Below are 17,736 nucleotides of genomic sequence, written 5' to 3'. Positions count from 1 at the left end.
GGGAGGGATCTCATTGAAACTTACAGAATAGTGAAAGATCTGGAGAGAGTGGATGTGGAGAGGATGTTTCCACTAGTGGGAGAGTCTAGGACCAGAGGTCACGGCCTCAAAATTAAAGGGCGTACCTTTAGAAAGGAGATGGGGAGGAATTTCTTTATTCAGAGGGTGGTGAATCTGTGGAATTCATCGCCACAGACGGCTGTGGAGGTCAAGTCAGTGGATTTTTTGAAGGCAGGGACTGACAGATTCTTGATTAGTACGGGTGTCAGGGGTTATGGGGAGAAGGCAGGAGATTGGGGTTGAGAGGAAAAGATAGATCAGCCATGATCGAATGGCAGAGTGGACTTAATGGGCCGAATGGCCTGATTCAGCTCCTAGTACTTATGAACTTAGGTAGACAAAAGTGCTGGAGAAACTCAGCGGGTGCAGCAGCATCTATGGAGTGAAGGAAATAGGCAACGTTTCGGGCCGAAACCCGAGGGTTTCGGCCCGAAATGTTGCCTATTTCCTTCGGAGTCTGAAGAAGGGTTTCGGCCCGAACCGTTGCCTATTTCCTTCGCTCCATAGATGCTGCTGCACCCGCTGAGTTTCTCCAGCGCTTTTGTCTACCTTCGATTTTCCTGCATCTGCAGTTTCTTCTTAAACACTGATGAACTTATCCCAATAAACAGAGCCACACCAGATATAACAGTCGTGACTGCCCAAAGTTGTGGGCCTGACGTGAAGCGCAATCGCACGATGACACAGCGATAAGAGTTGCTGCCTCACAGCTCCAGACACACGGGTTCAACACTGACCGCAGACACTTGTCTGTACGAAGTTTGTACCTTTTTCCCGTGAGTTTACTCTGCGATCTCCGGGTTCTTCCCACACAAGTTAATTGGCTTTGGTAAAATTGTAAATTGTCCCTAGTGTGTAGGATAGTGTTAATATGCGAGGATCACTGGTCGGCATGGACTCGGAGGGGCCGAAGGGCCTGTTTCTGCACTGCGTCTCCACATCAAACTAAACAGCTGCCCCCCTCACCTCAGTCCAGACAGGAGGAGACCATGGGCCCCAGTGCTATTGTTACTTCCATGCTGAAGTACAGAGGCATGGTGTTCAATGACATGCTGACTTGTAGAAGGTCATAGCTGGCAGTTCCCATATAACCTGCTGGTGAATGTAAAGGGACAATCTGCCTCTATTTGTTTCAATTCACACCAAAGTGTTTAGTTTAGTTTAGAGATACATCGCGGAAACACCCTCAGCCCACCGAGTCCGCGCCGACCAGCGACCCCCCCCCCCCCCCCCACCCCCCCCCCCCCCCCCCCCCCCCCCCCACACTAACACTATCCTACACACACTCGGGACAATTTACAATTTTTACCAAAGCCAGTGAACCCACAAACCCGTAGGCCTTTGGAGTGTAGGAGGAAACCGGAGCACCCGGAGAAAACCCACGCAGGTCACAGGGTGAACGTACAAACTCCGTACAGACAGCACCCATAGTCAGGATCGAACCCGGGTCTCTGGCGCTGTGAGGCAGCAACTCTACCTCTGCGCCACCGTGCCGCCCTGAGTCTTTGCCAACAAACAAACAAATAGTTTGTCAAAAGTGCATTAAGACTGTTAGAAGCAAGTCAGGCTTTCATTTCTGGATGCTGACGTTATTTACCATTGTATTTCAAGTATTACAATGCTTCCATCTATCCAAATACTTCACGAGCCCTTAGAAATTACACAATGAAATGTGACTTGTGAAGTGAATTAGCCCCAAATCCCCTGGTCCTTTCAAAGCATGTCTAAAGTACAAAAGCAGGTTCTGCCTTCCTTCCTTCCATTTCTTCTGTGTTAAGAAATCAAATTTACCACCTCCTCGCTTAAATCTAGTTCAACAACTAATTTATTTTTATTGCCCTAAGGTGAAAAGGGTTAGTATACATCAAAATAGAAATTGAATTTTAATGCTAGCTGAGGTTCTGATAAACAAATCTCAATCAGATCATTGGAGCGGAGCAGTACTCCTGAGCAAACGTGATTTCCTTTGAAAATGGCCATCAATCATACGCCAAGAGTTCAGCCTTAAACTGACGATTAATAATGCCTTTCTACTCCACTAGCCTCCGATGAGCTGCTTATTGGAGCCAGCCTTCAGAGTCCAGGAAACATCCTTGATGAAAATATGACTCGATGCTGCCTGTTGGTTTAATGTGCATCCTGATAATTGCCTGCCTTTCCATTAGGGATCATCGCCACTCTTTGCTAACTGCAACTAGTGCCTGTGTTTTGCGCCTGAGATGGCACATAAGTAGAGACAAATTCCAGATCAAATGGATCTCACTCACTGCCCCTTATGTTCAGAGGAGCAGAATTAAGCCATTCGGCCCATCAGGTCTGCTCTGCCATTCAATCATGGCTGATCTATCTCTCCCTCCTAACCCCATTCTACTGCCAGAACAGCTTCAGGAACGGCTTCTTCCCTGTGGCTGTTACATTACTCAACACTGTACCTCGGTGACTGCCAATCACCCCCCCCCCCTCCAGACACTCGTTCCACCAGGAAAATAATAATAATTGCATTACTATGACTGTATGCACGTAAATATATTTATTTACTGCTCATATTCTATGTCGCTCTTCTAGGGAGATGCTAACTGCATTCCGTTGTCTCTGTACTGTACACTGCACAATGACAATAAAGTTTGAGTCTGAATCTGATACACAGTCAATCTCCATCTTAAAAATATCCATTGACTCAGCCTCCACAGCCATCGGTGGCAATGAATTCCACAGATTCACCAACCTTTCACCAAAAAAAATTCCTCCTCCCTTCGAAAGGTACATCCTTTTATTCCGAGGCTATGGCCTCTGGTCCTAGACTCTCCCAATCATGGAAACATCCTCTCCACATCCAGTCCATCCAAGCCTTTCACTATTCGGTAAGTTTCAGTGAGACCCCCCCCCTCATCCAGCGAGTTCAGGCCCAGGCCGTCAAAAAACCCATTCACTCTAGTAAATTAACTTAATGCATTTCGTTGTCTCTGTACTGTACACTGACAATGACAATTAAAATTGAATCTGAATCTGAATCTGAATCTAAATCTCCTCTGGACCCTCTCCAAAGCCAGCACATCCTTCCTCAGATGTATAAACATAGAAACATAGAGAAGGTGCAGGAATAGGCCATTTGGCCCATTTGAGCCAGCACCGCCATTCAATGCGATCATGGCTGATCATCTAAAATCAGTACCTCGATCCTGCTTTCTCCCCATATCCCTTGATTCTGCTGGCCAAAAATGGGGCCCAAAACTGCTTACAATACTCCAAATGCAGTCTGCCCAATATTCTACAAAGCCTCAGCATTACACCCCTGCTTTATATTCTTGAAATAAATGCTAGCATTGCATTTGTCTTGGTGTTAGTGAAACAGCATCATGCTCCTTGCTTTTCCAGCCAGATGCTTCTAATATCATGGCTCTAGTCAAGGGTTCCAATGCCATAGAACTGCAGCTGCAGACTTGAAATGATGGAAATGTGTCGCCATTCTAGTAAACAGGAAAGATACAGGAAGCCTCTTTCTTCTCAGTTATCAATGGACAACAGCAGGAAGTTAGCAGGAGGGGGTGGGTGTCGTAGAGATCATAGAACGGTACAGCGCATGATCAGGCCCTTCGGCCCACAATGTCTCTGCTGAATATGATGCCTAAACCAACTCTTATGGTTGGCACGGTGGCGCAGGGGTAGAGTTGCTGCCTCACAGCTCCAGAGGCCCTTTGTCCAGAGAGTCCCCTCAAAGCTGGGTTCCAACCTGACTACGGGTGCTGTCTGTATGGAGTCTGTACGTTCTCCCCATGACCTGCGTGGGTTTTCTCCAGGATCTCAGGTTTCCTCCCACACTCCAAAGTCGCGCATGTTTGTAGGTTAATTGGCTTTGGTAAAATTGTAAATTGTCCCAGTGTGTGTAGGACGGTGGTAGTGTGTGGTGGCTACTGGTTGAAGCGGTCTCGGTGGGCCGAAGGGCCTGTTTCAATGCTGTTTCAATCTCTAAACTCCAACTACATTTCCGTATATAGGGCTATGAAGGAGATTGCTGGCAATGTCAGCAGCTGCCCTGTTGAATGTATGGGGCATTCTAAATGTGTCGGAGTGAACTGCAGATGCTGGTTTACACCGAAGATGGACACAAAATGCTGGACTAACTCAGAGGGACAGGCAGCAACTCTGGAGAGAAGGAATGGGTGACGTTTCGGGTCGAGACCCTTCTTCAGACTGAGCCTTCTTTAGTCTGAAGAAGGGTCTCAACCCGAAACGTCACCTATTCCTTTTTCCCCAGAGATGCCGCCTGTCCCGCTGAGTTACTCCAGCGGTTTGTGTCTATGCATGGGGTAGACCCCCTGGATTAAAGTCGCTGAGCTGAGAGTAGGTTGCATGAGTCATTGTACAGTCCATGTGACTTAGGGCTGTGATATGAATCTTCATTTCACACAGTGTAACTGAAGAAAGGCGGATGTTGAAAGCTAACAGCACACCCCTGCGTACATTAGAAATTGCAGGAAGCGTCTACATTTTATGCAGAGTAAGATAAGTTTGCAGATGCGTAGAATGCCATGCCTTGTGTTCATTATGCAGAACAGAGGCCTTTTGGCCCATCATGTCCCTGCCAACTCCCAACAACGCAATAGATGGATAGCTAAGCGCATGCAATGAACATGTTGGACAATAACGTATAATCTGTATGCAGAAGTTAGGCACAAAGTGCTGGAGCAACTCAGCGGGTCAGGCAGCATCTCTGGAGATGGAATAGGTGACGTTTCGGGTCGAAACCCTTCTTTAGTATGAAAGCTTTCAATGGGATGAAGGGTTCCAACCCCAAACGGGTTCCTTGACCCACTGAGTTGCTCCAGTACTTTGTGTTTAACTTCAGTATAAACCAGCATCTGCACTTCACATACTCTGTCTGCATATTGGAGGGGAATTTTACAGAGAAAATAGGTGCAGGAGTAGGCCATTCAATATTATAATAATGGCCACCGCCATTCAATATTTTCATGGCTGATCATCCAAAATCAGTACCCGTTCCTGTTCTTTCCCCACATCCCTTGATTCCTTTAGCCCTAAAAGCTAAACCTAACTCCATCTTGAAAACATCCGGTGAATTGGCCTCCACTGCCTTCCGTGGCAGAGAATTCCACACATTCACAACTCTCTGGGTGAAAATGTTTTTCCTCATCTCAGTCCTAAATGGCCTACCCCATATTCTTAAACTGTGACCCCTTGGTTCTGGTCTCCCCCAACATCGGGAACATTTTTCCTGCATCTGGCCAGTCTATTCCTTTAAGAATTTTATATGTTTCTGTAAGATCCTTATATGTTTCTGTCAGGGTTTTGTGTGAAAATGAGAACGTTTTGATGTGAGGAAAATGCGATGCATTTGTTTATGTGTCAGGGAAGATCATACCTTACACACTTTACCGAAGAAAGAGGATTCTGAGTGTGTGTCCATCATGTTTATCATTGGGAACAGTAGATTCTCCTTGAATCATTGGGGCACTTCACACTCTGACGTTACATTAACACAATCTCAGGTGATTTTGGAAATCTCACATGTCCTGAAGATTTTGTTAACTTTTCAATACTCTCCTGTCCTTTTAAAGAGCCACAAATCGTAACATTTAAGAAACAGTTAAAGCCCTGTACCACGGTACGAGTTCATTCCAAGAGCTCTCCCGAGTTTGCCCTGATTCGAACTCGGAGATTTACGGTAATGGCCACTCGTCGGTACTCGGGGCTCTCGTGGACATTTTTCATCATGTTGAAAAATCTTCACGAGCCTTCCCGTGCTTACCTGCCGTTAGCGAGTCTTCCCGAGTACCTGCCGTTAGCGCTAAGAGACGTCCCCGAGCTCCGACATACCCGCTACGTTCATTCTCCGTGCTTACCACGAGTTTGATTTTTTTAAAACTCGGGAGAGCTCTTGGAATGAACTCGCACCGTGGGACAGGGCTATTAGGCAGGTACGTGGATAGGACAGGTTTTGAGGGATATGGAGCATACGCGGGCAGGTTGGACGAGTGTAGATGGGACATGTTGGTCAGTGTGGGCAAACAGGGCAGAAGGGCCTGTTTCCACACTGTGTCACTCTATGAACTGCGGATAGAACATGTAGGCTATATTCAGGGCTGCTGTTCTTCTCCACCACCCCCCCCCCCCCCCCCCCCCTCCCCCTCCCGCTGCATGTGGCTGTTCAGCAATGCAAAGTGCCCCAGATAATTACGGCATTGGTGTTTGGGATTAATTATTTTGGAGTCACCCCAGGTATTTATGTGAATACATTGGTCGTAGAGTCATTCAGTCACACAGCAGGCCCTTCAGGAACTTGCCTATGCTGACCAAGATGCCCCATCTGCACTCATCCAAGGAGCTGAATTAGGCCATTCGGCCCATCGAGTCTACTCCGCCATTCAATCATGGCTGATCAATCTTGACCTCTCAACCCCATTCTCCCGCCTTCTCCTCATTAACCTTTGACACCCTGACTAATCAAGAACCTGTCAATCGCCACTTAAAATATTCCCAGTGACTTGGCCTCCACAACCATCTGTAGTATTTGTCCCATATCCCTCTAAACCTTGCCCATCCATATACCTGTCCAAGTGTCGTTTAAACATTGTTATAATACCTGCCTCAACTACTTTCTCCGGCAGCTCATTCCGTACACCCACCACCTTCCGAATGAAAACGTTCCTATTAAATCTTTCCCCTCTCACCCACAATAAATCTTTTATTTCAATGTTTCTAACCACACACTCTCAGATAGGACAAATTTACCCAGGTGAGCCAACTGATAGGACTTACATAGGATTGGCTTAGTTGAAGGACTATCGGTGCCACTTTAAAGGATCAGTAATGTTTGTATTACCAATGCCTGTGTCACAGGGGTCTGATCTTAATGACATCCCGTGGCGTCTCCTTATCTTGGAGTTATTATGTTTGCTGATCCAATAAATTATACCGGTCCCCAAAGGCTATCTTTGGCACCAACCATCCCCGCTGATAAAAGATCACCCAACGCATATTATTATCATTCCCTCATACAGGATTCCACACACCAACTTGTTGTCATGGTCGATAAATAAAAGAGGCTATCATTAATTATAGATGATTCTGCTGCTAAGGAAAGATATTATTGCCTATCTTCCTTCATGACCATTGTGGGGGGTGAGGTCAGGAGTTTGGTTGAGGAGGGAAAGAAAAGATTTATTTCAAGAACTTTATTATTTAATGCCTCCGCTCAACACCTCTGCTCAGTCCGCCTAAACGCACTTGATCTCCCGGTTGCTAAACACTTTAACTCCCCCTCCCATTCCCACACTGACCGGGGCCCCCTCCTCCATTGCCAGAATGAGGCCTAGCACAAATTGGAGAAACAGCACCTCATATTTCACTTGGGCAGCTTACACCCCAGCGGTGTGACTTTTGATTTCTCTAACTTCAAGTAACCCTTGCTTTCCCTCTCTCTCCATCCCTCCCCTTCCCAGTTCTCCCACCAGTTTGACTGTCCCCGTGATTACATTGTATCTCTGTTTGCTTTGTTGTCACCTTCTTCTAGCCACCTTGAGCTTCATCCCTTTTGATCTCTTAGAAACATAGAAACATAGAAATTAGGTGCATGAGTAGGCCATTCGGCCCTTCGAGCCTGCACCGCCATTCAATATGATCATGGCTGATCATCCAACTCAGTATCCCGTACCTGCCTTCTCTCCATACCCCCTGATCCCCTTAGCCACAAGGGCCACATCTAACTCCCTCTTAAATATAGCCAATGAACTAGCCTCAACTTCCCTCTGTGGCAGAGAGTTCCAGAGATTCACCACTCTCTGTGTGAAAAAAGTTCTTCTCATCTCGGTTTTAAAGGATTTCCCCCTTATCCTTAAGCTGTGACCCCTTGTCCTGGACTTCCCCAACATCGGGAACAATCTTCCTGCATCTAGCCTGTCCCCCCTTAAGAATTTTGTAAGTTTCTATAAGATCCCCTCTCAATCTCCTAAATTCTAGAGAGTATAAACCAAGTCTATCCAGTCTTTCTTCATAAGACAGTCCTGACATCCCAGGAATCAGTCTGGTGAACCTTCTCTGCACTCCCTCTATGGCAATAATGTCCTTCCTCAGATTTGGAGACCCAAACTGAACACAATACTCCAGGTGTGGTCTCACCAAGACCCTGTACAACTGCAGTAGAACCTCCCTGCTCCTATACTCAAATCCTTTTGCAATGAAAGCTAACATACCATTCGCTTTCTTTACTGCCTGCTGCACCTGCATGCCTACCTTCAATGACTGGTGTACCATGACACCCAGGCCTAGTCTCGCTGCATCTCCCCCTTTCCCAATCGGCCACCATTTAGATAATAGTCTGCTTTCCCGTTTTTTGCCACCAAAATGGATAACCTCACATTTATCCACATTATACTGCATCTGCCAAACATTTGCCCACTCACCCAGCCTATCCAAGTCACCTTGCAGTCTCCTAGCATCCTCACATTTCCTTATCTCTGTGACTCCCTCTCCACTCACTCTCTGTCTGAAGAATAGTCTGGACCTGAAACGTCACCCATTCCTTCTATCCAGAGATGCTGCCTGCCTCGCTGAGTTACTCCAGCATTTTACCTCTATCTTCAGTGTAAACCAGCATATAACCATATAACCATATAACAATTACAGCACGGAAACAGGCCATCTCGGCCCTACAAGTCCGTGCCGAATAACTTTTTTCCCTTAGTCCCACCTGCCTGCACTCATACCATAACCCTCCATTCCCTTCTCATCCATATGCCTATCCAATTTATTTTTAAATGATACCAACGAACCTGCCGCCACCACTTCCACTGGAAGCTCATTCCACACCGCTACCACTCTCTGAGTAAAGAAGTTCCCCCTCATGTTACCCCTAAACTTCTGTCCCTTAATTCTGAAGGCATGTCCTCTTGTTTGAATCTTCCCTATTCTCAAAGGGAAAAGCTTGTCCACATCAACTCTGTCTATCCCTCTCATCATTTTAAAGACCTCTATCAAGTCCCCCCTTAACCTTCTGCGCTCCAGAGAATAAAGACCTAACTTATTCAACCTATCTCTGTAACTTAGTTGCTGAAACCCAGGCAACATTCTAGTAAATCTCCTCTGTACTCTCTTTATTTTGTTGACATCCTTCCTATAATTGGGCGACATCTGCAGTTCCTTCCTACACAAACTATATTTTTGAATATTGTATTCTGCTGTGTGTTCAGTCTCCTTGAAGATTACTGTGTTTCACTGATGATCTAATGGTCAGCATTGGACACTTGAATTTGCCTAGTTATTTATAATGAGTACCGGATCTAAGGCTTGGTTATATTGTAAAATAATAGACTTCTCACATTCCTGTCTGATTTCCCCCCCAAATTTATAAAGATGGTTTTGAATAGACAAACAATGAAAGGTTGTTCACATTAGTTGGTGAATTGCTAACCAGAACTAGTATAGTCGAGATTCTTGTTGAAAGAATGCAAATTGAAATGATATGCAGGTTTGCAGGCTACATGGCTTGGTATAATTGTAAATTGGCACTAGTGTGGGTAGGATAGTGTTACTGCACTGGGATCACTGGTCGGCACGGACTCAGTGGGTCGAAGGGCCTGTTTCATCACTGTATCTGTAAACAAAACGAAACTAAAATAAACTAAAAGACAAGGGCAGTGGTGCTGCACAGTGCACAGCGGTAGAGTTGCTGCTGCCTTGCAGCGCCAGAGACCTGGGTTTGATCCTGACTATGGGTGCTGTCTGTATGGAGTTTGCACGTTCTCCCTGTGACTGCATGTGTTTTCTCCCGGTGCTCCATTTTCCTCCAGCATTCAGCAAAGACATGCAGGTTTGTAGGTTAATTGGCCTCTGAACAAAAAGTCCTGAGTGTGTAGGATAGAACTAGTGTGAACGGGTGCTCATTGGTCGGCACGGACTTGGTGGGCCGAATGGCCTGTTTCCACGCTGCGTCTCTAACCTAAACTAAACTCATTATTTTCATTCCGAAGATTTTTTAATTTTGAATATTGAATATTTTGCCACAATTAGGATTCAGCGACTGAATTGACATGAGAGTGAGATGAGTATTTGAAAAGAAAGATTAAAGTGAAATAGGAATATGGGCATTGTGTAGTTGTAAAACAGAAGTTAACGCCGTTTTTTTGAGCTGTCTTTATATTTTTACTGTCTCCACCTTCAATTCATTTAGTTTAGTTTATTGTCACATGTACCGAGGTACAGTGAAAAGATTTTGTTGTGTGCTAACCAGTCAGCAGAAAGACAACACATGATTACAATCGAGCCGTCCTCAGTTTGCAGATACAGGATAAAGGGAATAACATTTAGTGCAAGATAAAGTCCAGTAAAGTCCGATTAAAGATAGTCCAGGAGTCTCCAATGAGGTAAATAGTAGCTCAGGATCGCTCCCTAGTTGGTGGTAGGATGGTTCAGTTGCCTGATAACAGCCGGGAAGAAACTGTCCCTGTAGCTAGACACAAAATGCTGGAGTAACTCAGCGGGACAGGCAGCAACTCTGGAGAGAAGGAATGGGTGATGTTTCAGGTCGAGACCCTTCTTTAGACTGATGTCAGGGGAGAGGGAGATACAGAGATAAGGAAGGGTAAGGTGTGAAAATTAGAAAAAGGGGATGAAGATCTAGGACAATGTAGAATAGATCATTGTTAGCTGGGAGAAGGTAATAACAAAGCAAACAGAGATAAAATGTAAACAAACAGTTAGAATAGTCAGAGAACTGGGAAGAGGGGAGGGATGGAGAGAGAGGGAAGGCAAAGGTTACTTGGAAGTTAGAGAAGTCAGTATCTCTGGAGAAAAAGTATGGGTGACGTTTCAGGTCAGGGCTGGGGGAGTGGGAGGAGATTAAAAGTTGGAGGCGAGAAAAAACCAGGACCTATCCGGGCCGTCCGCAAATGATCTCAGGCAGGGCAGTGCCTGGTAGGTCCATTGTTGGCCGGGGAAGCAGTCATCTCAAGAGAAACAATGTGGAGAACTTGTGGAGCTGGTAAAACAACTAGGATGGAGGATGGAGGGAGGGGAGGGGAGTATGAGATGAATTTACTTAAAATTAGATGAATTCAATGTTCGTACTGTTGGGGTGTAAGCTGCCCAAGTGAAATATGAGGAGCTGTTCCTCCAATTTGCATGTGCCCTCACTCCGACAGTGGAGGAGGCCCAGGACAGAAAGGTCAGTGTGGGAATAGTAAGGGGAGTTAAATTGGTCGGCAACTGCGAGATCCAGGAAGATCGAGTGTTATAAGTGTTCGGCAAAATGGTCCACTGCAATGTTTCTGTGAAGCTATGATTGGTACCTGGAGTATTGTGTGCAGTTTTGGTCCCCTAATTTGAGGAAGGACATTCATGCTATTGAGGGAGTGCAGCGTAGGTTTTCAAGGTTAATTCCCGAGATGGCGGGACTGTCATATGCTGAGAGATTGGAGCAGCTGGGCTTGTACACTCTGGAGTTTAGAAGGATGAGAGGGTATCTTATTGAAACATATAAGATTGTTAAGGGCTTGGACACGCTAGAGGCAGGAAACATGTTCCCGATGTTGGGGGAGTCCAGAACCAGGGGCCACAGTTTAAGAATAAGGAGTAAGCTATTTAGAACGGAGACGAGGAAACACTTTTTCTCACAGAGAGTGGTGAGTCTGTGGAATTCTCTGCCTCAGAGGGCGGTGGAGGCCAGTTCTCTGGATACTTTCAAGAGAGAGCTAGATAGGGCTGTTAAAAATAGCGGAGTCAGGGGATATGGGGAGAAGGCAGGAACAGGGTACTGATTGGGGATGATCAGCCATGATCACATTGAATGGCTCGAAGGGCCTACTCCTGCACCTATTGTCTATTGTCAATAGTCACTGTTTGTTTTAACGAGTCATTTATTTATTTCTCTCTGTTTATTCTTTGTCCCCCTCAGTGCCCGCTACAAGCCTGGTGAGTCTCCGCACCCTCCCAGTCCGCTAATCGGGAGAAAAAAACAACAACAACGTTCAAAAAAACAAAACGGTTTTTCACAACAGCTCTCTGGAATCCACGGCGACCCGGAGAGATACTCACCGAGAGAGCCAGTAGACAGAGCACAGCAAGCCCAGCCTCCGCAGTGACTCATCCCTCCGCACACTGACGGAGAACAAGGCGACACAAACTAGAGTTTAAAGTACCTTCTAGGGCAGCCTTGTCCCGTCGACCAAAAAGCACCCTGTTTCAGATCAGGACACGGTTTGCACAGGTCAACCATGAGAACAAAAAAGTTTCAAAAGTTTCAACAACAAAAAAAATTTGATTTCTCTTTTGTCAAATGAAAGGATACAAAAAAATTTGCAGAGAAACACTGTTTATCTGTTACTGGAAGATTGTAGGACTAAGTCAAAAACTTTGGTTAAATCAGAAACTGTGAACTTTAAATGAAGACGGATCACAGTGAAATGCTAAAGGTGGAAGTGTGCAGAAGAATCTTCATTGTTCTGATCAACATTCCAAGTTTCCAAGATTGCCAATGAGGAAAACAGAATCAACCAACTGGATCTCAAATGTGTGAACTGTACCGACACCTTCTGAAGTTTTGGAGAGTCAGACTGACGTACCTGGGACCACAGTTCAATGTAATACCCGCGTCTCAGTTTGGTCGCAATGAATTGACTCAAAGAGGAATCCATTTGACCGGGGACTTGGTGGCATCGAACTTCACCATTTGAATTCTTTAGGGCGATGCAATGCCCGTTGAGGATTTGCAATGAAAGCAATCAATTAGAGATTGTAGCTTCATCCTGACTTGATTATTCCAGATTACGTTTCTTCATAAATGGCGAGTGTTTCCAATTTTAATATATGTGAAATTTGGATGGGGAGGTGGACAGTGTTGAGGGCAGTGCAGTGTTGGGAAGTGTAGATTTCCACACCTGGAGGTCAGTCCCTGCCTGCGTGATATGTAGTGTCCAAGCCTCGACTCCAATGCATTTCCATTCACCAGTGGTCGAGAATTACATCAGTTGCTTGCGCCGCCCCTAATGGTGTGGCTCTTAACATTTCATTATGTTCCAAGTGTACTTGCATCTCCTTGCCTTGACTCCCAACATCAGCCAGCGTAAAGTCCAACCCAGACGGATGGATCGAGTCACCTCTATGTGCTTCCAAAGCCATTTAAATGCATTTTAATCTGACATTTGCCAGGTCATGGACACAAAATGCTGGAGTAACTCCACGGGACAGGCAGCTTCATCTGGAGAGAAGGAATGGGTGACGATTCGGGTCGAGACCCTTCTTTGGACTCCCCTTCAGACTCCCTTCAGACTCTGAAGAAGGGTCTTGACCCGAAACGTCACCCCTTCATTCTATCCAGAGATGCTGCCTGTCCCGCTGAGTTACTCCAGCATTTTGCGTCTCTCTTCGGTGTAAACCAGCATCTGCAGTTCCTTCCGAGGGTCATACATTGGTGGGATTGGTGGGACTTTTTCTCTCTGAAAAGGGGCGGCACGGTGGCCCTGGCGGTAGAGTCACTGCCTTTCCGCCACAGAGACCCGGGTTTGATCCTGACTACAAACATTGTCTGTATGGAGTTTATACTTTCTCCCTGTGACCACGTGGGTTTTCTCCTGGTGCTCCGGTTTCCTTCCACACTCTTAAGACGTATAGGTTTGTAAGTTATTGGCTTTGATAAACATTGTAGAACTGTCTCTAGTGTGTAGAGTAGTACTGGTGTACGGTGTGATTACTGGTCGGCACGGACTCCAGGGGACAAACGGCCTGGATCTATAAAGTCTAAAGTCTAAAAGTCTAAATGATTCTCGATTCAATCAACTATTTTTTCTCCAGTATCATCGATGCTGTTAAACATAATTGCCCAGCCTTTATTTAAATCAATTTCAACATCTGTGGGGTGGCTGTCAAGTGAATCAAAGCAGTGGCTGATCCTTGAATCCAGATGTTGTAATGCAGATGTGGCAGGACTTGGTGGTATTGAGGTTGGACCCAGCCTGAAATTTCCTTTCAATCTATGAAGTAATTAGTGGTGCAATGTAGTGGAATCAGTGCTCCAGACTTTATTTCCAAAATCTGGTTTAGTGGGCTCCAACGGAAGTGGAGGACGGTGTAAATAATTGCCTTTTTATTGCCTTTTATCCTTCTATCAGCCCGACCTCCTCCAGTTACATTCAGCTTGAAAACTGCACAAAGAAGATGATTTAGTTTAGTTTAGACATACAAGGTGGCAACAAACCCATCAGCCCACCGGGTCCACGTCGACCAGCGATCCCCGCACATCAACACTATCTCACACACACTAGGGACAAATACATTTTTTTTACCAAAGCCAATTGATCTACAAACCCACGGGACTTCGGGATGTGGGAGGAAACCAGAGCACCCGGACAAAACCCACGCAGGTCACGGGGAGAACGTACACACTCCATACAGACAGCACCCGTAGTCAGGATCGAACCCTGAACGGGTCGAAGGCAGCAACTTTGATGCACAGAGTCTCTTGCCCAGAGTAGGGAAATCGGGAACCAGAGGACATAGGTTCAAGGAGAAGGGGAAAAGATTGAATAGGAATCCAATGGGTAGCCCTTTCACACAAAGGGTGGTGGGACAAGCTGCCAGAGGAGGTAGTTGAGGTTGGGACTATCCCATCATTAAAGAAACAGTTCGACAGGTACAGCGATAGGACAGGTTTGGACAGACATGGACCAGGCGCAGGCAGGTGGGACTAGTGTAGCTGGGACATTGTTGGCCAAGTATGGGCAAGTTGGGCCGAAGGGCCTGTTTCCACGCTGTATCACTCTGTGACTACGATTCTACCGCCGCACCACCGTGCTGCCCCATGATTCATAATTGTCCATGTGTAATCTTCTCACCAATATATAAACAGTAAACAAGTACTGTCAATCCTTCACTGGCATGCCTAGCATTCCTTCCAATTCACAACTCTCTAGTACACTCTACCGTTTCCATCAGGCAGCTTTGTTGAGCTGTGTTGTGCTGGCTCTGTGCGTTTAATGGCCTATGGGGAAACATCCCATGCTACCGAACGGAGAAATTAAGAGTATAGATTAAGCGCAAGGGTATCTCCTATTGTATGAATAGATGAGCCGGGAGAGGGACTGCACACATACTCAGTAATATTTGAAATCTATTGCCTGTGGCCTGAAGAAGTCTCGACCCGAAACATCACCCATTCCATCTCTCCAGGGATGCTGCCTGTCCCGCTGAGTTACTCCAGCGTTTTGTGCCTATCTATTGAGTGATACAATTTCCCCTGAGATTAAACTTTCACCGTAAGAGATGTAACAGTTTAGGGCAGTGAAGTGTTGAGTGTTTAGAGTTTAGAGATATAGCATGGGAACAGGCCCTTCAGCCCACCGAATCCATGCCGACCATCGATCGCCCGTTCTCACTAGTTCTATGTTATCCCTCTTCTTCGTACACTCCCTACACACTAGGGGCAATTAACCTACAAACCTGCATGTCTTTGGGAAGTGGGAAGAAACCGGAGCACCCGAAGAAAACCCATGTGAACTCCATACAGACAATACCCGGGGTCAGTATCGAACCTGGGTCTCTGGCACTGTGAGATAGCAGCTCAAACAGATTGAGGCACCTTTGGGGAACAAGCATGAGGCAATTACACAACACAGAGATGATATATATAGTTACATTAGATACTGCCTGACCCGTTGAGTTACTCCAGCATTTTGTGTCTATCTTTGGGATAAACCTGCATCTGCAGTTCCTTTTTATTACATTGATGATGATAGAATGTTTATAGGATATAAGCTTCCAATTACCAAATAACTCTGATCGTCTAATTCTATTCCAGTTATTTGGAATGATTGGGTCTGTGGATTATGCATCTTGAATAAATCAGATTCTATTTTAAATGCAAAAAATGGATTCTCCATAATTTTAACTGGCTTTTTGTGATCATATATTGTGCATATTTTCCATCAAGATCAGTTGCATTGCACATCTCTGACAAATAATGGTTACAGGACGACAGTTGTTTAAATAATATGACTGAAAAGATTAGCTTCTTCAGACTGGAACTGACTAGTTAGATTAAATATAGCTAGTTAATCAAATGTAATGCCCCGACTGTGCAATGTTATTTGCAGAAAGGGAGCAAATGTTCTTTGCACTATGTTCATCTTCATTCCTGTACTCACTACATTCCAAGAGCAATCTATCCAGCATCTCCAAGTGCTTTAAATGCTTTAAACATACACATACTGTTGTATTGATCTTCTCTTTCAGGTGTATTGATCATAACAAGAATTCATTGGCGATGGTCAGAGTTGAGTTTAATTTAGTTTAGAGATACAGCGCGGAAACAGGCCCTTCGGCCCAGCGGGCCCGCACCGGCCAGCGATCCCCGAACATTAACTCTATCCTACACACACCAAGGACCAGAGATGCTGCCTGACCCGCTGAGTTACTCCAGCATCTCGGGTCTATCTTCGGTGTAAACCAGCATCTGCAGTCCCTTCCTACACATTTCACTGTCATCTTGATTGAGAAGTTGTATTGTGCCAGAAGGGAAACAAAAAGGATAATTGCACTTCCTACAGTTATCGGGAGGATATACCTTTGACGATCCAATACTCTGGAGTCCATAATGAGTTCCTGTTCACAATCCATTGCTCTCTATAATGCACCAGATTGTTCGGCAGTTCATTGGGTTGAACGATGTTATGACGACCCTGCATTTCTGTAGCACCTTTCGCAACCTTAGGACATCCCAAAATGCTTCACAGCCAATGAGGTATCTTGGGATCCAATTTGCATCCAGTTTTCAGATTAAGCAGCAAATGCACCTATTTCAAGCACTGTATGATCCCATAGTAACCTGGGACCAAGTGACTTGTTCAGTCGGACACGAGGTGATGACAATGGCACCGCTAGTCATGTTTTATCCTGTGGCCTAAGATGCCCAACAAATTACTCCGCTAATTCGATCCAGTCGCACGTTGACATTTGTTATTAGTTTAGTTCAGTTTGGTTTAGAGGTACAGTGCAGAAACAGGCCCTTTGGCGATTTTTACATTTACCGCCAACTAACCTACAAACCTGTACATTTTTGGAGTGTGGGAGGAAACCGAAGATCTCGGAGAAAACTCACGCAGGTCACGGAGAATACCCGCGCATACGTACAAACTGCGTACAGACAGCACATGTAGACGGGATGGAACCCGGGTCTCCGGCGCTGCACCACCGTGCTTCATATTTTTTGCCCCCAAAGATTACAAATTGCTTGATCTCCTATTCGTTTTTTTTTTTACAATTTACATTATTATTCCAAGTCATTTGGATATTGACATTGCCATGACCAAAATATGTATTCTGCTAATTGAAATGAATTGCATAGATTTATTTGAGATGCCATTTGTAGATTGGTTGTTTAAATGGCAAACGATTGTGTCTGTACACAACCGGAAACATACGGATGAGAAAATGTAGGGACCAAAATTGCAGGTTTTATTTCAAAGGAATAAGTAAAGCAGAACATAGAAGAGTGCAGCAGAGGAACAGGCTCTTCAGCCCACTATGTCTGCCCTGAACATGATGCCAAGACCAACTGGCACCTGTCTGCACATAATCCAATAGGTTTAGTTATTCTTTAGTTGTCCTGACTATTATCATATCTGTCCGATTATGATACCAACTATTGATTTAGACTAAAACGTTTAGACT

At 45.4% G+C, this 17,736-nt stretch overlaps 1 protein-coding gene across 2 annotated transcripts in view; it reads left to right on the top strand.

Moving 5' to 3' along the window:
- Positions 1–17,267, top strand: part of hnf1ba (HNF1 homeobox Ba) — a 148,642-nt gene extending 131,375 nt beyond the window's left edge. For both annotated transcript variants that reach the window (XM_055657515.1, XM_055657516.1), the window contains one exon: positions 11,969–17,267. In XM_055657515.1, coding sequence (XP_055513490.1) covers positions 11,969–11,989 — 21 coding nt within the window. In that variant the 3' untranslated portion in view covers positions 11,990–17,267. The remainder of the gene's footprint in view (positions 1–11,968) is intronic.
- Positions 17,268–17,736: the final 469 nt, after the last annotated feature.

This window comes from Leucoraja erinacea, chromosome 28 (genome assembly GCF_028641065.1).
Source record: "Leucoraja erinacea ecotype New England chromosome 28, Leri_hhj_1, whole genome shotgun sequence".
NCBI classification, from domain to species: Eukaryota; Metazoa; Chordata; class Chondrichthyes; order Rajiformes; family Rajidae; genus Leucoraja; species Leucoraja erinaceus.
Note: the sequence above shows the minus strand (reverse complement) of the source record. Positions and strands in the feature narration are given on the sequence as shown.